The 23088-nt window shown below is 43.7% G+C and overlaps 1 protein-coding gene and 1 pseudogene across 1 annotated transcript in view; both read left to right on the top strand.

Moving 5' to 3' along the window:
- The first annotated feature begins 7828 nt into the window (after positions 1-7828).
- MYH15 (myosin heavy chain 15) overlaps positions 7829-23088 on the top strand; it is a 154037-nt gene continuing 138777 nt past the window's right edge. Inside the window, exons 1-3 of the mRNA XM_052644929.1 lie at positions 7829-7916; positions 18749-18855; positions 21836-21979. Of these exons, the coding sequence (XP_052500889.1) occupies positions 7829-7916; positions 18749-18855; positions 21836-21979 (339 nt within the window). The remainder of the gene's footprint in view (positions 7917-18748; positions 18856-21835; positions 21980-23088) is intronic.
- Positions 14821-16819, top strand: LOC128052742 (kinesin-like protein KIFC1; annotated as a pseudogene).

Below are 23088 nucleotides of genomic sequence, written 5' to 3'. Positions count from 1 at the left end.
AATACAGTTAGAAGTGAGAGGGGCATGCTTCCATGGTCTGCATCACCCTGTGTACAGCTCTATCCTAGCATTTTTCATGGGGGAGTATAAGAACTGATACACAGCTCTGTAGCCCAGCCCTCAGTTGGATGGGACCTTCTTAAGGTCTTATTACTCTTTTAACACATAGTGCCTAAGAGGGCATACTTGACAATGAATACATAACAGAATTTATTTAGAATTTTTTCCTTTGGGTAAATAGCAAATAGCTGAGTACAGAGAATCAGAATTTTGATCCAAGGTGGGGAGACAGGAAGAAATGAGACAAGGTGGCAAGGTGGTGTTGGACAGGATAGAAGGGGCCCCCAGAAGCTGGGAGGGGGCACCAGTGGAAGGGGGGTGCTCAAGAGGAATGTCACTGATAAAAAGCACCATGTTTATTGGGGATGGGTCTTTGATTAGTTAATTAGCACAGGGGAAGAGAACAGAAAGAGGAAGGTATCCCAGAACCAGGGAGTAGGATTAGAGACCAAAAAGTGCCATTAGGATCTGTTCTTTGAAAGAAGATCATTAGAAAGAACAGTTTCTGTGGCGTGATGGGAGGTGGTAGGCTGGAGAGAGACTTGGAGGAGGGAGAGCAGAATGGCAAGTGAGCTCTGGACCACCCGGAGACGCAGAGCTGGAATCGTTATCACTTCTTGGAGTGCTCCAAGTAATAATTTGCGCAACATGCTTGATTTATAATTAATTCACCTCAATACTTTAACATTTCTCTCCTAAGACCCAGCTTTTTTAGAAAGCTAATCTGCATGTAAATAAATAAAATGTAGGTATTATAACTGGTTAAGGGGTGGTGGATTTATGCATAAAGACAAAGTCATCAGCAGTTTTCTACCAAGTAAACCTTGCTGAGTTGAGGCATGTAACAGATTATCCCAGCAGCATGAATATTAGGAGATAGCAGCATCTTTGTTTGTCTCTCCAGTCATGCCCCTAATTAAGAGCATCTTGTAGCATTTCCCCAGATTTGTGGTGTTCAGTGGGCCTTGTAAGTAAATGTATTTCACTTACTGCCTTGAGACACATGTTCCAGCTTGTTGGGAATCATTTAAGTGCTTGATAATTCTCCCCTTCCTCTGTTGACATCCAGATAAATCCATTCTCGTTTGCAGGCACTTTGTCTCCAATTTTAATAACGGAAGAGGCTTTGTTGAGAGATTCTTAGTGTTTGTTTACTCAGAGGAATATTAATATTTCTTCTTATTACTTGCATCACGGTTTCCCAGCAGTCGAAGCCTTTGAAAGTAAACACACATAATAACCTAACTTCATGAAGAACTCAAGTGAATTAATCAATTATGATGAAACCAACTTGAAAACTGTTGGGGTTGCTAACACTTTACCTCTTTTAACAAATTACTTAGTAGACATTGAGTTTCTGCTTACAGTGAGGGCAATAAAATGCCAAGGTGGTGAGGATTTCAAAGGAGACGATCTCTGTGTTCCCTCCCTCTAGAAATGTATCCTCTAACCCTGACTGAAAGAGGAAAGACTGCTGGAAAGACCATCTACTGTGGTCATCCATGAGAGGACTAGAGTCAGTGTGACCTAGTCAGTGTGACCAGAGCACCACCCAAGTAAATGATCCCCTTGACTCACCTGCGTCCACCCAAATACAGCTGCCACTTTGTGAATTTCTGTCCCCCCTCTCTTCTTCCCAAAGGTATTGTCCTTTATTATGGTTTCACACCTCTCAGATTCTCTAATCAATTTAGCATTGAAACCCAGAACAAATGCTTGTGAATAGTAATAAGAGTAGTTAACATACATTGAAATTTTACAATGCACCAGACACTGTGCTGACTTTTATTTGTATATAATCTTCACATCATTTTAGGAGATTAAGTAAGAATCTGTATTAGGACAAAGACTGGAACATCATGTCTTCATTAAGGATTTTTGATGGCAAAGCCAGAAACACACTTAAGATCATTTAAGGTTGAGTTTAAAGGAAAGAATTAGGGATTTTCTGGATTGAAAGACTTTTTGAAAACCAAAGACAGGGACTGAATCTAGGTCTCAAAATGTCTGTAACTGTGAAAGTTATTTGGCATATAAGCAAGCAGGCTCTCTTTCCCTTTCCTCAGTCCCTTATTGCTCCTTCCCCTCCTTTTTATGATTCCCTCTCTGTTGAAGCTTCTGCTGATAAGCATGCATGTGGCACCACATGCCCGCACCACAATGCCTACCTCAACCCCAAAGTCTGTACCACTCAGTTCAAGCAAATGACCCAGGATGAGAGTGGCATCTAAGTCCTGAATCTGTCTTCCAGGAACAGACACCCTGCTTGGATCCGGTACTCAGACTTAGTGTATTTGCTGGGCCAGGACAACAGTGTCACCTGACAGACACAACAGCTTGTGTTTTTTTGCCTGTGGATGATGGCAGGAGCTCCTCAGAGCAGTGTGTGGGCTCAGTGGGTATGCAAAATCGTGTCTGCTAAAAGTAGCTAAAATCTAAATAATTATAGAATCAATAGGACTTGAGGATCAATTGAATGTGGGCCCAAGAGAGAATAGAAATTGTAAATGACTCACAGGGTTCATTTTGAAAGATGGGAACCATTCTATTGAAGCAGCAGGCAGGGGATAACTGGGGAGGGATGGGACCTGTCCGAGAACAGTGTCAAGAACAGCATAACCCAGCCTGAGGTTTTAGCTGAGTGGGAGGCATGGCCACACAAACACCTCTTCCCCTGGCTTCCGCCATCTCCTGGGCTTCTGCTGCATAGCCAGCACTACTCCTTCCTGGGATGTGAAGATTTCCTCAGCAAATTTGACTAAGTGTAACCATAATTCAAGATGGAAGGAATACCCTCACCCAACCCTGCCTGACCTAGTTCCAATCTCTAAGTCTAAGAGAGCTAAGAGTGTGTTTATCCTGCTCAACCCTGCAGCGCCCAAACCTAGTATGGGCAGTTACTGATGGGCAATATGAATATATTGAGTGGAGAATAAATGGATGTTTTCAAAAAGCTATTGACAAAATACCTGGAGAGAGACAGAACCACAGAAAATACCACCAGCAATCATAAAAATAGCTGATTTTCAAACTAGTGGTTTTATTCTTAAAATTACTGGATTACTCTAGACTTAAAAGGAGGGTAACCAACTTTTTCCAGCTTACATGGGACTTTCCTGGTTTGAGCACTAAAAGTCCCAAATCCTGGGAGATGCTTCAATCCCCAGCCACTCTGGAATGGCTGATCACTCAAGCTGGTGTCACTTCTCACACAGCTGTTAACTTACCCTCTGCCAAGGGCAGCTAGGTTTTGACCAGCATGATCCTTTCCAGGCTAAGGTGAAAAGCTCACATGTCAACTCTCCCTTTCACATAAGGCCTTCCCACTCCTTGTCTTCACTTGGTAACCAAGATGTTTAACTCAGGAAATTGTATCATGTGAATGTAAATGGGGTCATGGTAGTTTGTATACTTATTTACTCTGTCCCTGAAAAAGTGAAGGCTAGAACAGAGCAGGAATAGTTGTTTGGCTGTACAACAAACATGTATGAGTATCTAAGGCCTCTCTCTGAGTCCAGCTTTCTGAGAGAAACATTGGCTACTGCTACTACTGCTGCTAAGTCGCTTCAGTCATGTCCGACTCTGTGTGACCCCACTCTGTGCGACCCCATTGATGGCAGCCCACCAGGCTCCCCCGTCCCTGGGATTCTCCAGGCAAGAACTCTGGAATGGGTTGCCATTTCCTTCTCCAATGCATGAAAGTCAAAAGTGAAAGTGAAATTGCTCAGTCATGTCCGACTCTTCACGACCCCATGGGCTGCAGCCTACCAGGCTCCTCCATCCATGGGATTTTCCAGGCAAGACTACTGGAGTGGGGTGCAATTGCCTTCTCCCTTCTCTAAGTACTCTGTAAATGGGCTTCCCTGGTAGCTAAAACAGTAAAGAATCTGCCTGCAATGCAGGAGACTTGGGTTTGATCCCCAGGTCAGGAAGATCCCCTAGAGAAGGGAAAGCCAACCCACTCCAGTATTCTTTCCTAAAGAATTCCATAGACAGAGGGGACTGGCAGGCTACAGTCCATGGGGTCACAAAGAGTTGGATATGACTGAGTGACTAACACCCCTGTAAATAATGAATACGTATAATGTGGACTTTGTACTCACTTCAAAGGCACTCAGGTGGGTCATCCTCTTGGCCTTAGTTACTTACCTCCAAACAGTTATACTCCTAGCAATGCAGTTTCCTCCTGGATAGGGCTCCTTTCTACATCTTTAATTATGCTAAGTGGTCCAGACTAGGAAAACGATTTACACAGCTATGTGATCTGTATCTTAATGTGAGCTCTTTATCCTTGGTGTTATAATAAGAACTACTTTAAAAAATCTGTTAAATATGAAAGTACATGCACATTCCACAAATTGAAATAGACCAGAATGGTATGAAGTGTGGAGTAACTGTCTCCTCCCCCAACCTATATCCTGTCCCCACTCCCCAGATATCCGTTTCTTAAGTATCTTTCCAGGAAATACGTACATACACACACAAACACACACTCACACTCCAGGAAATTTATGGATTTCTTCCATTTCAAAGTATACTTCCTGAGCTCTACTGTCTATTGCATACAAGTCACCAGGAAATCACACATATTGAGAGGAGGATATGGTTCAGTTCTCTCACGGATACAGACTCACAACTCGTCTCCCTGACTACAGCTTCTCTCTTTTTCAATCCACCCTGAATGTGCTGCCAGAACCATTTTCCTAAAATACTGCTTCCCCTCATGCCCTTGCCCAGAGTTTATGATGTTTCCTAGAGTCTATTCCAAACTTCTCTGCCTAACTTTCAGAGCTCTCCTTTATCATTTTATCTATTCTATTTTATCTATTCAAGTGCTTAATATGTATTATTGTTACAAATCCTGAATCTGAACGCTTACCTGCAGAAAGGTCAATTTTGTCTTTTCCTCCTGGAAAATATCACCCCTGATCCTATCTCTGGGCTTTGGCTCATGGACTTCTGATGAGTACTTCTATCTTGGGAAATGTCCCTACAGATTATGACTAGTCCTTGCATTGTGTAGGGAAGGAAAGTGAACATAGAGAAACTGTGACTTTCTGTTACAGCATAAACTGTATGCTTATATTCTAGCAGAAATAAAACTAACTCTTGGGCTGGACTAGTAGACTTTGCTCTAAACCACACTCCAGAAATGCTGTCATGGATGCACCAAACTCACCACAAAGCAGAAAATAGATTAAGTGCCATAAAATAAATGATTCAGTTCAGTTCAGTCGCTCAGTCATGTCTGACTCTTTGAGACCCCATTAACTGCAGCACACCAGGCCTCCCTGTCCATCACCAACTCCCGGAGTTCACTCAAATTCATGTCCATCAAGTCGGTGATGCCATCCAGCCATCTCATCCTCTGTTGTCCCCTTCTCGTCCCACCTTCAGTCTTTCCCAGCATCAGGGTCTTTTCCAATGAGTCAACTCTTCGCATGAGGTGGCCATGGAGTTTCAGCTTTAGCATCAGTCCCTCCAAAGAACATCCAGGACTGATCTCCTTTAGGATGGACTGGTTGGATCTCCTTGCAGTCCAAGGAACTCTCAAGAGTCTTCTCCAACACCACAGTTCAAAAGCATCAATTCTTCGGCGCTCAGCTTTCTTCACAGTACAACTCACATCCATACATGACCACTGGAAAAACCATAGCCTTGACTAGACAGACCTTTGTTGGCAAAGTAATGTCTCTGCTTTTGAATATGCTGTCTAGGTTGGTCATAACTTTCCTTCCAAGGAGTAAGTGTCTTTTCATTTCATGGCAGCAATCACCATCTGCAGTGATTTTGGAGCCCAAAAAATAAAGTCTGACACTGTTTCCACTATTTCCCCATCTATTTGCCATGAAGTGATGGGACCGGATGCCATGATCTTCATTTTCTGAATGTTGAGCTTTAAGCCAACTTTTTCTCTCTCCTCTTTCACTTTCATCAAGAGGCTTTTGAGTTCCTCTTCACTTTCTGCCATAAGGGTGGTGTCATCTGCATATCTGAGGTTATTGATATTTCTCCCGGCAATCTTGATTCCAGCTTGTGCTTCTTCCAGCCCAGCGTTTATCATGATGTACTCTGCATGTAAGTTAAATAAGCAGGGCGACAATATATGATTAGGTTTGTTAATTTTCATGCATGTGTGAAGTAGCAAGTGCTTGCAGTTCATTCAGGAGGGAATAGACCATGGAGCTCTTCAGTCACGAGGTAAATCAGAGCTAAGCCACCTTGGAAAGTCCTCTACCTTCTCATCTATAAAACGGGGCTACTAAGACTTGCTCATGCAAATGAGTGGAGAGGAAAAAACCTAAGAACTTTTTTGTCCAATTAGAATGACCTCTCATTTGGGATTGTGACAGCCTAGATTTTTTTCTTCTCATTTTCAAATGTGAAGTGTGCAGATTAAAGATAAAATAAGTAAAGTGTAGGGTATAGCGTGAACATGCAATGAATTTAGTCCTGATAATTTGCCCAGCAACCCAGTCCGTCCAAGACTGGACACTGCCTTGCTCGAGCTGATGTACTCCTTACTCTGTTCACTCTGTTCACCACAAAGCCTGCTTCCCTCCTCTGGCATGTGCTGTCCTATCTGCTGCTGCTGCTGCTGCTAAGTCTCTTCAGTCGTGTCCAGCTCTGTGTGACCCCATAGACGGCAGCCCACCAGGCTCCCCCATCCCTGGGATTCTCCAGGCAAGAACACTGGAGTGGGTTGCCATTTCCTTCTCCAATGCATGAAAGTGAAAAGTGAAAGTGAAGTCGCTCAGTCGTATCTGACTCTTAGCAACCCCATGGACTGCAGCCTACCAGCTCCCTAAATGTCTACCAGCAGTTTCATGTACTGCCTGCTCCCAGACACTCACCTCTGCTGCAGTACTCACCTTTTTATTCCTTTATTCACTAATGCTGAGCATTTGTCTGAAAAACGTCCCTCTTTGCTGCCATGATCTGGCTACAATGCACCATCTTCCTGGGTGTACCTGGATACCTGCAAGCCTTTCCTCTACTCCTACAAGGGCCCTAGTGTCCATAACCCTATGTTTCTCAGTCTCCTCTATCCCACCACCCACCAGGGTCAGAGCTCTGGGCTTCAGGGTTGCATGATGACTTTTATAGGCTGTGGGCATTTTTGTCTTTGTGGGTTCCTTCCTTCACAAAAAGTGCTAAAAATTGGATTTTACAACCGTGTTGGTTGATACAAAGACTGATTAATATAATCCAGGCTGGTTTCATCATTATATGTCATTAATATTATTTTCACATATTTCTTCTGCTGTTTTTTTTTAAACCATTTTAAAGTCTTTAATTTGTTATAATATTGTTTCCATTTTATGTTTCGGTTTTTTGGCCACAAAGCATGTGGGATCTTAGCTCCCTGGCCAGAGGTCAAACTCACGCCCCCTGCATTAGAAGGCAAAGTCTTAGCCACTAGATCACCAGGGAAGTCCCTTTTTCTTCTGCTTTTAGAAGAAATTAAAATATTTTTGTGGCCCCCTAAAAGCATTGTGGACTCTAGGCATTGAACTTTCTGTGCCACCTGCATAAATGGATCCTGCTAGAGTAAGACTCCTTGTGTACAGCTTCATAATATACTTGAGACATGGCAGAAAGGTAGTTAAAAAGAAAACTCAACCCTTGATTGTCTGTCTATGGTGAATAATTTATCCCCTCAGTTCCTGATGCCTCCTTTCCCCTGGTTCCTTCCTTCTTCTGCAGAGTGAATCTTTTCGGCTCACTTTAAGGTCTCGGCCTGACTGGGAGGATCACTTTAAGAAGGATGGACCTGTCGGAGCTTGGCGAGGCTGCGGCCTTCCTCAGGATAAGCAAGGATGAGCTGCTTCTGCTTAAGGCCATGGCCTTCGATGGTAAGTCTTGCGGCAGCTGCTAGCTTCACTTTATTTTACTGCTTCTGGGTGGCAACTGAGATATCAGAGTGGAGGAGCTGTCATTTCTGGAGCCTAACTTATTTGCTTGGAGTGCAGTCTGTCTCTGTGAACCTCTGAGCAATTGAGGAGTTCAGGGTGTGGAGGGTAAAGATGGGGGTTTGTGAGGAAGAGCAGGAGGCCTGTGAGGCAGCTGAGACCCTGGTTCTGGTTGCTATGACAGGTTTTCTCTCTAAGGAAGCACTGTTACAGCACAGTAGTAGATATAACTGTTACCTGAGTTAAATTCACCCATTCCAGTCCATTTTAGTTCACTGATTCCTAAAATGTCGATGTTCACTCTTGCCATCCGTTTTACCACTTCAAATTTTGCCTTGATTCATGGACCTGACATTCCAGGTTCCTATGCAATATTGCTCTTTATAGCATCGGGCTTTTCTTCCATCACCAGTCACATCCACAACTGGGTGTTGTTTTTGCTTTGGCTCCTTCTCTTCGTTCTTTCTGGAGTTATTTATCCACTGATCTCCAGTAGCATGTTGGCCTCCTACCAACCTGGGAAGTTCATCTTTCAGTGTCCTATCTTTTTGCCTTTTCACGCTGTTCATGGGGTGCTCAAGGCAAGAATACTGAAGTGGTTTGCCATTCCCTTCTCCAGGGGACCATGTTTTGTCAGAACTCTCCACCATGACCCATCCATCTTGGGTGGCCCTTGGGCATGGCTCAAAGTTTCATTGAGTCAGACAAGTCTGTGGTCCATGTGATGAGTTCGGTTAGTTTTCTGTGACTGTGGTTTTCATTCTGTCTGCCCTCTGATGGCTAAGGATAAGAGGCTTATGGAAGTTTCCTGAAGGGAGAGACTGACTGTGGGGGAAACTGAATCTTGTTCTGATGGGAGGGGCTATGCTCAGTAAAACTTTAATCCAATTTTCTGTTGATGGCCAGGGCTGTATTCCCTCATGTTGTTTGACCTAAGGCCAAAGTATGGTGGAGGTAATGGAGATAATAGAGACCTCCTTCAAAAGTTCCCATGCGTGCACTGCTGCACTCAGTGCCCCGACACTGAAGCAGGCCACTGCCGACCCACACCTCTCCTGGAGACTCCTGGACACTCACGGGCAAGTCTGGGTCAGTCTCTTGTAGGGTCACTCCTCCTTTCTCCTGGATACTGGTGCACACACACAAAGTTTTGTTTGTGTCCTCCAAGAATCTGTTTCCCAAGTTGTGTGTAAGTTCTAAGCTCTATGGTGGGATTAATGGCAACCTCCTCCAAAAGGGCTTATGCCATACCCAGGTCTGCTACATCCAGAGCCCTTGCCACTGTGGCAGGCCACTGCTGATGCATACCTCTGCAGGAGACACTCAAAAACAGTGCTGGCTCAGTCTCTGTGGGGTCTCTGGGTCCTGTTGCACACAAGGTTTGTTTGATCCCTCTGAGCATCTCTGGCGGTTATGAGGTTTGATTCTAAATGTGATTTCCTCCCTCCTACCATCTTGCAGGGGCTTCTCCTTTGCCCTTGGATGTAGGGTATCTTTTTTTTTGGTAGGATCCAAAATTCTCCTGCTGATGGCTCTTCAGCAGCGAATTGTAATTTTGGAGTTCTCTCAGGAGAAGATGAGCGCGCATCCTTCTACTCCACCATCTTATAGATGGGATGACAATTATATCTACTACTGTGGCAAGAATCCCTTAGAAGAAATGGAGTAGCCATCATAGTCAACAAGAGTCCAAAATGCAGTACTTGGATGCAGTCTCAAAAACAACAAAATGATCTCTGTTCATTTCCAAGGCCAACTATTCGATATCACAGCAATCCAAGTCTATGGCCCAACCAGTAATGCTGAAGAAACTGAAGTTGAATGGTTCTATGAAGACCTACAAGACCTTCTAGAACTAACACCTGAAAAAGATGTCTTTTTTTATTATAGGGGACTGGCATGCAAAAGTAGAAAGTCAAGAGATACCTGGAGTAATAGGCAAATTTGGCTTTGGACTACAAAATGAAGCAGGTCAAAGGCTAATGGAGTTTTGCCAAAAGAATGCACTGGTCATAGCAAATACTCTCTTCCAACAACACAAAAGACTCTACACATGGACATCACCAGGTGATCAATACCAAAATCAGATTGATTATATTCTTTTCAGCCAAAGATGGAGAAGCTCTATACAGTCAGCAAAAACAAGACTGGGAACTGACTGTGGCTCAGATCATGAACTCCTTATTGCCAAATTCAGACTTAAATTGAACAAAGAATGGAAAACCACTAGACCATTCAGGCATGACCTAAATCAAATCCCTTATGATTATACAGTGGGAGTGACAAATAGATTCAAGGGGTTAGTTTGATAGAGAGAGTGCCTGAAGAACTATGGACAGAGGTTCATGACATTGTACAGGAGGCAGTGATCAAGACCATCCTCAAAAAAAGAAATGTGAAAAGGCAAAATGGTCGTCTGAAGAGGTCTTACAAATAGCTGAGAAAAGAAGAGAAGCTAAAGGCAAAGAAGAAAAGGAAAGATATACCCATTTGAATTCAAAGTTCCATAGAATAGCAAGGACAGATAAGAAAGCCATCCTCAGTGATCAATGCAAAGAAACAGAGGAAAACAATAGAATGGGAAAGACTAGAGGTCTCTTCAAGAAAATTAGAAATATAAGGGAATATTTCATGCAATGATGGGCACAATAAAGGACAGAAATGGTATGGACCTAACAGAAGCAGAAGATATTAAGAAAAGGTGGCAAGAATATACAGAAGAACTATACAAAAAAGATCTTCATGACCCAGATAACCATGATGGTGTGATCACTCACCTAGAGCCAGACATCCTGGAATGCAAAGTCAAGTGGGCCTTAGGAAACATCACTACGAACAAAGCTAGTGAAGGTGATGGCATTCCAGTTGAGCTATTTCAAATCCTAAAAGATGATGCTGTAAAAGTGCTGCACTCAATATGCCAGCAAATTTGGAAAACTCAGCAGTGACCACAGGACTGGAAAAGGTCAGTTTTCATTCCAATCCCAAAAAAAGGCATTGCCAAAGAATGTTGAAACTACCACACAATTGTATTTATCTCAAACACTAGCAAAGCACTGCTCAAAATTCTCCAAGCCAGCTTCAACAGAACATGAACCATGAACTTCCAGATAGTCAAGTGGGATTTAGAAAAGGCAGAGGAACCAGAGATCAAATTGCCAACATCTGCTGAATCATCAAAAAAGCAAGAGAGTTCTAGAAAAACATCTACTTCTGCTTTATTGACTACACCAAAGCCTTTGACTGTATGGATGGATCACAACAAACTGTGGAAAATTCTGAAACAGATGGGAATACCAGACCACTTGACCTGCCTCCTGAGAAATCTATATGCAGGTCAATAAGCCAAAGTTAGAACTGGACATAGAACAACAGACTAGTTCCAAATTAGGAAAGGAGTACGTCAAGGCTATATATTGTCACCCTGCTTATTGAACTTATATGCAGAGTAAATTATGTGAAATACTAGGCTGGATGAAGACAAGCTGCAATCAAGCTTTGAAGGGAGAAATATCAATAACCTCAGATATGCAGATGACACCACCTTTATGGCAGAAAGCAAAGAACTAAAAAGCCTCTTGATGAAAGTGAAAGAGGAGAGTTAAAAATTTGGCTTAAAACTCAACATTCAGAAAACTAAGATCATGGCATCTGGTCCCATCACTTCATGGCAAATAGATGGGGAAACAGTGGAAACAGTGTCAGACTTTATTTTGGGGGGCTCCAAAATCACTGCAGATGGTGATTGCAGCCATGAAATTAAAAGACACTTACTCCTTGGAAAAAAAGCTATGACCAACCTAGACAGCATATTAAAAAGCAGAGACATTACTTTGCCAACAAAGGTCGGTCTAGTCAAAGCTAAGGTTTTTCCAGCGGTCATGTATGGATGTGAGAGTTGGACTATAAGGAAAGCTGAGCACCAAAGAATTGATGTTTTTGAACTGTGGTGTTGGAGGAGACTCTTGAGAGTGCCTTGGACTAAGTAGAAATCAAACCAGTCGATCCTAAAGGAAATCAGACCTGGTTATTCATAGGAAGGACTGATGCTAAAGCTGAAGCTCCAATACTTTGACCACCTGATGTGAAGGACTGACTCATTGGAGAAGACCCTGATACTGGGAAAGATTGAAGGTGGGAGGAGGAGGGGATGACAGAGGATGAGATGGTTGGATGGCATTACCGACTCGGCATGGACAGGGAAGCCTGGTATGCTGCAGTCCATGGGGTCACAAAGAATCAGACATGGCTAAGCTACTGAACTGAACTGATTACAACACAGATATGCCCAGGTGGGCCCTAGATAAAGCCTTTCTCAGAAGCCTCTTTGTGTGGTTAAATAGCAGGGTAAAGAGAGGGGCTGAGGTTAGACCTTAGGGGTTGGTGCACTGGGAAGAAGAATAAAGGAAGAGGCTCCAGGAAGGTGGATGAGGCAGAAGTTGTCCCGGGCCCTCCTCAGGTTTTGCTGATGCTGGAACTTTGCCCCCTGGCTGTCTTCTAGATCAGGAGGGTCATTCAGCCAACACTAAACAGAAGATAATTGGGAGACTTGCTCTCCCTGATGAATAATTTCTTGGTAGTTACAGCAAGAACAAAGGTTAATGAGGATATGCCCATAAGATAAAGGCTGAGTACTACATTAAAATCTCTAAATGTTACATCCCCACCCCCCGCTGCCTTTCTTGACATGTCTGGGTTACGTGGTCGTCTTCTGAATTTTGGTTATTTGGAGATTTAGAGTCAGATTCAGAGTGTGATCCAGCATCAAGACACTTATATATCTCAATTCAAAAAAAAAGTGTTCATCAGTGCAGCATAAACCCTGACTGAGAGTCATTCTAGTACTCTGAATTAGTCAACATTAGAGTTTAATATAACCAATTATAATTCAAGCCAGTTAGGCAGGATATTCTATTTCCATCGTAGACCAGTCCTGGATCAGTTCCCAGTTTCCAGTCATTGGGTTTCATTTCTGTGATTGGATTTATAGGAGCTAATTATAATCCATCAAATCATATACAATAACAGAACTACCCCTGAGGTCAGAAGTGGTCATGCAGAAGCTCATCACAGGTAGTTAGATAATGAGGGACAAGATCCTAGTAGTGCCAGGAGAAAATCAAAATGCCAAAGCATCTGAGATAATTGGATGATACAATTTAAAATCAGCACAGTAAAAATTACTTAAAATATCACAGTCCACACAATTTCTAATTAATTTTTTTTGGGGGGGGGGGTCAAACAATCCTTTCTCATAGAAATGCACTGTAAGCACAAAGAGAGTCAGCAGAAGTTTTCCATCCCTTTGGACCAGTAGACAATGGAGTATGCTTTTTGAACTCAGGCCAAATGGAAGCAGTGTGATAAGAGTATTTGCCAAGTAGGGCTTACCTGGTGACTCAGACAGTAAAGAATCTTCCTGCAATGCAGGAGACCTGGTACTCCACCCCTGGGTCAGGAAGATCCCTGGAGAAGGAAATGGCAACCCAGCCCAATATTCTTGCCTGGAGAATTCTATGGACAGAGGAGCCTAGCAGGCTACAGTCCATGGGATCACAAAGAGTCAGACACAACTGAGTGACTAACACTTTCAATTTGCTTTCAATTCCCTGTCCTTGATTCTTTCTGGCAGTCTAATTAGAGCAAATCACTTTACCTTACTGAGCCTCAGTTTCCTCATCTTTAAAATGGGACCATCTGCTTTCTCTGCCTACCTTCCTCCATGAGGATCAAATAAAGACAATAATGTGAAAAACAAACACAACACATTATAATACCTGGGAAAGAAAGCCGGAATCACTGGCTATCAGGGAGGAAGTGTGCTTTCAGAAATAGAAACAAAACACCATTTCAAGGTAAAGGCAAGTGATTTTTATAGAAAAAGTAAACTATTTAAATAACTTCAAAACTAAATATAGTGCTCCAATTTTAATCAGTATCATAGAAAACAGACTTGAAAAGAATGCTTCGGATAGATAACAGTTGTTATCTCTGAGTTCCATTATGGATGATTATTTAATTTCTTTTTCTTGATACAGTTCTCTTCTTTTACAGCTTTTTTGCAATACACATATGTTCCCTTTATCTTGGAAAAGGTATTTAATCATCTAAAAATATGAAATCATAGAGATAAAACTCCTGAGTGTTCAGATGAGAAAACTAACACTCAAAGAGTTGAGACCATTGTCTTACATATTTTTAAGCCAGGCCTAAAATCCAGGCAGCCTGAATCAAAGCCATTGCCCTCTGTTTCCATCCTTGCAATTATTCATGAGAATGCAAAGAAAAGTTGACTGAGTTCATTTACTTCATCTTCAAAACCATCCCGCCCTGAGACTGGGTCTTGGGTAGTTAAGTGCTTCTGAAAATTCTTCTCTTCCACAGTTTCCAGGGCTGATAAAAGAAAGAACTAATCAAGAGGCTGATAAAAGAAAGAACTAATCATGAACCTTATTTTTGAGGGAAAAATTGGAGGGAAAAAAGCCCAGCATATAAGATAGAGGAAGAACGTTTTAGTGGAAAAGCTCTGACTTGGGAGGTAAATGATCTAATTTCTACAGTCATTATTTTCATGACTGCCACTGATTATCTATGTGACTGTGGACAACTTCCTTAATCTCTTTTCCTAGGTTCTTTTTCTAATAAATAACAAAAGGAAAATCTCTGCCAGATGGTACCCCTGTTTCTTTCAAGTAATAACACTTGGTTTATAAACACAGGCGGGGCAGGCAGCTCAGGAGCATGGAGTGTGCGTACGTACTCTTGTGTTGCGAGCGCTCAAGCGAACGTGGCTCCCGGGAGCCCTGGCTCTGTGTCCTCTTCATTGCGCTTGCCCAGTGTGTGTGGCACCAAGCTGGACATGGAGCCGCAGCAGAGGTCCCCATTGGTGGAAGTGAAGGGGAGCATAGAGCTGAAGAGACCCCCACCCAAGGCCACTTCCTGGCTGTCTCTCTTGGGAGGCAGGCTAGAGAGGAGGCCTGACCAGATGGAGGAGGCCTTGAAGCCTGAGAAGAAAATAACAGGAGGCCTGGGCACCGGAGTGGCCACAACCCACCCCAGAGCAGCAGCCCTCACCTCTGTGCCACAGACATAAGGCCAGACCGCAGTGCCCAAAGCTCCCAAGAAGCCAGGACCCTGATGTTCCACAGCTGTTGCCACAGTGCTGAAGACTCAGAAGCCAGGTCCTGTTGTTCTTGCCCAGAAGCCTAGAACAACAGCTGCCCCTCCCATGGTGGAAGGGAAGAAACCCAAATGTCTGGTCTGGGACTTAAATGGACAGTTATGTGACCTCAACACAGAGCTGAAATGCTATGGTGAGAGGAAGCAGATGTTGGACCAGGAGAACCAACAGCTGTGGGACCAGGTCAGAGAGGCCCAGCAACAGGCCTTGGCCCTGGAGGCAGAGTCCAGGACACTGGAGTTGACCGGGTGTGGGCCCAGGCTAAGCAGGCCAATGGGAGTTGGGGAACCTGAGTGCCTGGGTCCTGGAGCTGGAAAGGTGGCTGGGCACAAAGGAGGGCTTAGTGCAAGGGCTCCAGAAGGAACGTCTGAGATGGTCGGAGGAGTGGAGGTGACTGGCTGCCTGGCTGGAAGAGCGGAAGAGGAGCCTGCAGACCTCAGAAGCTTCCCTGTTGGACAGCCAAGTGGAGGTGGCATCTCTGTGCCGGAAGGCTGCAGTCTGGGAGGCCCCACTGGCTGAGCGGGAAAAATGTCTCCACGGGCTCGAGCCGGCGGTTACATAACCAACTGCAGGAACTCAAAGGCAACATCTGTGTGTTCTGCCGGGTCCGCCCCATCCTTCCAGGGGAGTCCACCCCACCCCCTGGCTTTCTCCAGTTTCCCTCTGGCCCCTGTGGGCCCTCTGACCCTCCAACCCGCCTCAGCCTCTCCTGGTCTGACGAGCAGTGTGGGACCCTGAGTGGGGCACCAGCTGCCCCTACCCACCATGACTTCTCCTTTGACCAGGTTTTCCCACCAGGGAGTGGACAGGATGAAGTGTTTAAGGAAATTTCTATGCTTGTCCAGTCAGCCCTGGATGGCTATCCAGTGTGCATCTTTGCCTATGGACAGACAGGCAGTGGTAAGACCTTCACCATGGGGGGTGGGCCTAGGGGAGACCCGCAGATGGAGGGGCTGATCCCTTGGGCCCTGCGGCACCTCTTTTCTGTGGCCCAGGAACTAAGTGGCCAGGGCTGGACCTACAGTTTTGTGGCAAGTTACTTAGATCTACAAGACTGTCTGAGACCTACTGGCCACTGGGACCCAGAAGGGCCAAGGAGGTGAATGTGTGATTCACCAGGCAGGGCCAGGCAGGGCCAGGCTACGAGGAGCTTAATGTCATTGACATGTGCTATGTTCCGGTCTCCTGTGAGAGAGAGACTAGCCCACCAGAACTGGGCTGTTGCCCGTATAGTCCAGAAGGAGCGCTCCTCATGTATCACAGCGTATTCCAGCTGCAGATCTCTGGGGAACATGCTGGCCGAGGCCTGCAGTGTGCAGCCCCCCTCAGCCTTGTGGACTTGGCTGGGAGTGAGCAGCTAGACCCTGGCTTATCCCTCAGCCCTGCGGAGCAGGAACACCTTCGGGAAACGCATGCCATTAACAGCAGCCTGTCCACGCTGGGGCTGGTCACCATGGCCTTGAGCAACAAGGAGTCCCATGGGCCTTACTGAAACAGCAAGCTCACCTACCTGCTTTAGAATTCTCTGGGCAGCAGTGCTAAGATGCTCATGTTTGTAAACATCTCTCCCCTAGAAGATAATGTCTCCAAGTCCCTCAACTCCCTACACTTTGCCTCCTAGGTGAACCAGTGTGTTATTGGTACTGCCCAGGTCAATAAGAAATGAAGATGGATCTAGATTTTGTGTGTGTGTGTGTGTGTGTGTGTGTATGTGTGAGACACATAGGGGGTGGGGTGGAGGGTGTTTTATTGGGAGAGAGCACTGAGACCTGGGTCTATCAAATAAAGAAGAGAATTTTAAAATACAGTACCTTTCCCTTAAATGCACACAATATATGCAAATGGTGCTTTTCAAAAACAAGCCTATTTTCATAAACACAGTTCAGTTCAGCTACTCAGTCGTGTCCAACTCTTTGCGACCCCATGGACTGTAACATGCAAGGCCCCCTGTCCATCACCAACTCCCAGAGTTTACCCAAAATCATGTCCATTGAGTCGGTGCTGCCATCTAACCATAAACACAACACAAAGCAAAATTAGTTTTTGCAAGAAGATCCAATGATAGATACAATTAAAGGCAGTATTTAAAATGCAAGCAAGTAGAAGCAAATGCAAAATCAACCAGAGAGGAAAACAAAAATTCTCTTGCCCAGCAGTTTGAGGGGTGAATTGGTTGTAATCAGGGAAATAAAAAGAGAGTACAGTGGAGGTTGTGACAGCAAGGAAGTAGGAAGCAGAGATTCTTTTCAGAGACAAACGTGATGGCAGAGGGGTGCATGCTGCCCAGTTTCAACTCTTTCTCACACACTCTATCCTCAAGTCCTACCGTTTATCTCTGGGGGGTTGTCTGGTGAAGCTGCCTGTCCTGCAGGAGTGAGGCTTCCCAGCTTTTGTGGTTCCTGGGTTGGGGAGTTGGGATGGAGTTGACACTACCCTCCAATGCCAAGGCTGCAGTGGCGCCTTCTCTATGCCTCCCACCACCATGGACTTGGATTTTCCTTCTTCCAGCCAAATGCTCTCCTTCCTACCTCTCCCCATCTACCTGAGCTTCTGATAAGACTCACTGGCATACATACACTATCATGTGTAAGATAGCTGGTGGGAAGGTGCTGTATAACACAGGCAGCTCAGTGCTCTGTGTTGACCTAGAGGGGTGTGATGGAGGGAGGGAGGGGATATATGTATACGTATAACTGATTCATGGTGTTGTATGGCAAAAACTAACACTACATTGTAAAGCAATTCTACTCCAATTAAAAATATAAAAACAAAAAATAAATAAAAAATAAAATCCATTAGTTAAAAAGACTCACTTTCTTTTCAAAGTGCGTTTCTTATTCATCTTCCCTGGCTATCTGCCTCAGGTGGAAGAGGAGTTGAGAAGCATCTCAGTGAGGCCAAGAGAAGCTGCCTCAGCTGCTCGTAAGATTTCTGGCTTGTTTCACCCAGTGCCTCTTGTTGGTTAATCCCTTTATAGGGCTGCTTTGCTAACGTGTGAGACATGGAGTAGAGGAGGCAGAGAGAAAAAAAATAATATATGGGGAAAATATCAATCAGTTAAGATGTATGACAGAAATAACTCATTCTCTCTCTTCAATCATCCCCCGCCTCCAATTCTACCATATAATAGTCTTTATTATTAATGCTTTCATTCCAAAATAAGGTCTAAAAAAACCCTGACAGACAGACATGCACAGTAACCTAAATTTTCACTTAGTAGTAACCAGACTTTTCTTGAGTGATGTTTTTTGGAGAGGAGCTAGAAAGGGTAAGAGCACCAGGCCAATCGCTCAGCACCTGGAGCTGTTAGTGGGAGGTAAATGCTGGGGATGGAGGGGTGGGCAATGGTTGGCACTTAACTGTCACATAGCAAAATGTTTCCAATCTCCACTGGCTAAAATATTTCTTGGTCCTATACAGTCCTTAGGTGGGTTTATCTTCAGGATGGGCTTTCATGATTTTATCTAACTTTGCAATTTCCTATGTTGGTCAATAAGCACACCCCAGAAATGAGACCATATCTGTCAGTATGAAACTGTCCAATGTACATTTCCTATAAGAACTGTAGTTAGGAATCCATTTTTTTCCTCCATAGGGAAGAAAAAGTGCTGGATTCATGATGCGAAGAATGCTTATATTGAGGCTGAGATTAAAGGGAGTGGAGGTGATGGCAGACTACTTGTTGAGACAACAGACGGAAAGGTAAAGAAATCTTTATTTCATCCCTGGGGTGACTAAGTTAGCTGTTCAATAATTAAGTTTTGTTAATAACCTGGGGTAGGAGACGCCACTGACCCACTTTAGAAAACTCATTCATCTTTAAGAAACTCCTCCACTTATTCTCAAAGATTTAATGGTAAACATTGAAGAATCAGAGTAAACCAATTACTAGTGGTAAATCTCACTGATGCTAGCTAGCATGCGCAGCTTTCCCACTTTTTTCATCATATTTCAAGCTCTTTTTAAAAGTACCTCTTAGAATAAGTAATAACCTTAGGAAATATTTACTTTGAGTAAATACTGTCCTTCTTAGGAAATATGAAGCAAGCTATGTTAGTAGGATCAGGAAATAATTTGAATAAGAATAGAACAGTGTCAGAGGAACCAAGAAATGGGCAAGGGTCAGTAATGTTAAATGCTAGAGAAAGAGATTTAGGGCTTGTGAAAAGCCCTGGACTTCAGAATCAGGAGGTCACCCATGACCTTTGAAAGAGGAACTTAGGTCAAATGTTGGGGCATAAGTTAGATGGTGAGGCATCTTAGAGAGAATGTGTAGTGAGGCTGTAACAGTCCCCAGCCCCTTCGCCCTGTCACTTAGGCACTCAGAACCACAGGCAATAGACAGCCCATTGAACAGACAGCCCATTCTCAGCACCTTTGTCAATATCATTGACCTCAGGTGCCTGCCAGCTCCATGGTGGAGAATTGGGCCTATTTCTGCTCTGACTCAATTAACATATCCTTTTGGATTTTACAGGTGATTTCCTGCCCATATGTAATTCTCCAGTCTCCTTCCAATTCTGCCCATTCCAACTCCATAACAGGCCACATCCTATAACAGACAGTTACAATCATTATCAAGAAAGTTTATCTTTTTCATACCCTTATCTTTGTATTTGGACAGTTTATGATTCAAAGTATCATCATTTGAAATGAAAAATTCTGGAGGCCACTCAAAAACTACCGTTATGGTGTCTTAATATGCCTTCCTTGCAGTATCTTTACACTTAAAAAAATCACAAATTAGGTAAATTTTATATAACTAATTAATGGAATTAAGGGGAGAGCTTGGTCCTTATCAATAGGAACATACACATGCAGGCAAGGTTAAATTTAGAATGTCTTAAATAAGGAAACAGAAGGATTCAATTATTACCTCCGAATCTGTGTGTTGTCTTTGCACTTTCTTGTGTCTGGTTCAATTTTATTAGGCCTCCAGATGAGAAGTTTGTTCTTCGGAGTACATTTTTTAAAACTGCTGTCTTTTAAAACAGTAGTTAAGGTGATTTGTGCATATAATGGGGTTACAATATGATAGAAATGGAAGTCTCATTCCCCCAGCCCCACTCTGCATCCCCCTGGCTCCAGGCTTCCTCCTCCTGATATTAGAAGTAACTACACTTCCAGTCACCTTTGGTCTTTGAAACATTCAGTTCAGTTCAGTCGCTCAGTCGTGTCCAACTCTTTGTGAGCCCATGGACTGCAGCACACCAGGCCTCCCTGTCCATCACCAACTCCTGGGGTCTACTCAAACTCATGTCCATTGAGTTGATGGTGCCATCCAACCATCTCATCTTTGAAACATTAACAAAGGCAATAAAGCCAGTGGGTGGGGAGTAATACTTAAAGTTGGCATTGAAAGAAGAGAGAAAAATTGAATCAGAGCTAAGGGGAGGTTTTTTATGTAAGAGACCTGATGATGTTCTACAGGAGAGAAGGAGTTCATGAAATATGGAAATTGAAAGGGACTCAAAAGAAAAGGGGTTATTGTTTGAACAGTGCCAAAAAAGACTTAATAGGAATGAGATTTAAAAAAATATGAAAAGTGTGGGAGCCTTAGAAGAAGTATTACCAACTGGGATTAAATGGAGCAATTAGCTGATACCAATATGTATTAATCAAGGAAAAGGGGCTACAGGAAATAGGGTTAGGAAACTTATCAGAGTAACTCTAAGCAACAATTTGATAGTTGCAATGCATCGCAATGCAATGTTAATCAAGGTATCAACACTTCTGAGTACCTTCTATGTCCTTAGCATTGTGATAAGAAGAAGAAACCATCAAGATTCCTTCTTCAGATGCTTATAATCTAGCTGAAAAGCATCTGAAGAAGGGATCTTGATGGTTTCTTCTTCTATAATTATCAAAACCCTTATCACAATGCTAAGGACATTGAAGGTACTCAAGAAGTACCGATGGTATCGCTGGTGGTAAAGAATCTGTCTGCCAATGCAGGAGACATAAGAGACCTGGGTTCTATCCCTGGGTCAGGAAGATCCCCTGGAGAAGGGAATGGTAACCCACTCCATTATTTTTGCCTGGAGAATCCCATGGACAGAGGAGACTGGCAGGTTACAGTTCATAGGGTTGCAAAGAATTGGACATGACTGAAGCAGCTTAGCATGCACACACAGCCAATTATTAAAACACAGACAAGAGTTAATAATATCAAGATAGTACAGGTTGTATATATGGTAAAAAGACTTAAGGATGGAAAAATAATGAGCTGGGGAAGTTGGGGAGGGCTTGAGGAAGAGAGTAGGTCTAAAGTAAGTCTGAAAGGCTGAGTCTGTCTGCTTGATCCATTACCCTAAATTCCTCCTTTTAGACATTCAGGATATGCTGAGACATCCAGGGAGGGGCTAGATCATGTGCAATATAATGTGAGTTATCTCAGGGGCCGTCAGTCAGTGGGGAGCCGCAGAATCAGGGCGATGCGATTTAGAACATTTTGATTCAACCAAAGCCCTTTTAAAGACTTTGTCTTTGGGCAAAGAGAGAACATGAGTAGGAGGAACACCTGTTTCTTGGAAGAAACAGGTTGGCTTAACTTCCTTGGGCTCCATCCTCTGATGAGGCATCTTTTTCTTAACTCTTTGAATATTCTTCCCAATGCCTGGTAAAAATGAATGCGCACAGAAGCAGTAGGGGAATATATCTTATATTTTTCTCCTCTGTGCAGCATCTGAGTGTTAAGGAGGATGAAATTCAGCAGATGAATCCTCCAGAGTTTGGAATGATTGAAGACATGGCAACACTGACTCACCTCAATGAAGCATCTGTGCTGCATGCCCTGAGGAGGCGCTATGACCATTGGATGATCTATGTACGTGTATGTACCTCTCTGCTGACAGCATGCTGGCATCATATTGGTGATGTCCCAGCCCTCTCTTAGGTGAAAAAAGATACTGAGTTTAAGCATACTCATATAAGGATAATCTTTGCAAAATGCCCACTGGGGAGGGACCTTACCTTTTTCCAGTTTTGTTTTGTTAGTATATATATATCCCTTTCCACAGATATTCATCCTAAAGTAAAGGCCCAAGGCTTAGAGAGTGATAGACCAGTGCCTTTTAAATTCCAACTTGGTCTCTTACTAGTTATTATTATTTTTAAAGTATTTATTTATTTAGGTTGTGCTGGGTCTCAGTTGCAGCACGTAAACAATTAGTTGCGGCATGCAAACTTTTAGCTGCCACATGTGGGATCTAGTTCCCTGACCAAGAATCTAACCTGGGCCCCCAGCATTGGGAGTGCAGAGTTGTAGCCACTGGACCATCAGGGAAGTCCCTAGTTACTTCTTCTTGGAGTGACCTTATCAGTAGTGTGGGACAGTAAAGCCTGTCTCTTCACGGTAGCTTGAAGGATAAAACAAAGAATGTAGGTAAAACATGTAGTTCAGTGCCTGTTATCTAGTTAGTGCTCAATAAATGGAATGATTTTTTCCCCCATCATCATTGAATTGGGGAGGATTCGTTGCTCAGCTCCTTTCATTCACTCAGGACGCATCCAGCCAAAGCAACACTGAGTGGATTAGGCAAAGAGAAAGGCTTTTGGGACCCATTACTGTGGAAGCCTAGCCATGCGACTGGCTTACTCCCGGGCACTCTGATTTGCTGCATGACTGTCTTCATTTCCCTGAGATGCTGTAACAAAATCACCGCCAACAGAGTGGCTTAAAACAAAGGAAATTTATTCTGTCCTAATGCTAGAGGCCAGAGTCCAAGATCAGATAAACAGATCTGAGGCTCTCACTCTCCCGCCAGACCCTCAAGGGGAGAAGCAGTCCTCACCTGTACTGGTTTTGGGCAGCAAGTGGCTGCATCACTCCAGTCTCTGCCCCCCGCCTCCACGTTGCCTTCTCCTCTGTGTGTCTCTTATGAGGTCTTTAGCTGTTGGATCAACCAGATATCATCTTGAGATCTTGCCTCAATT

The sequence above is a fragment of the Budorcas taxicolor genome, chromosome 1 (assembly GCF_023091745.1).
Source record: "Budorcas taxicolor isolate Tak-1 chromosome 1, Takin1.1, whole genome shotgun sequence".
NCBI lineage: Eukaryota > Metazoa > Chordata > Mammalia > Artiodactyla > Bovidae > Budorcas > Budorcas taxicolor.
Note: the sequence above shows the minus strand (reverse complement) of the source record. Positions and strands in the feature narration are given on the sequence as shown.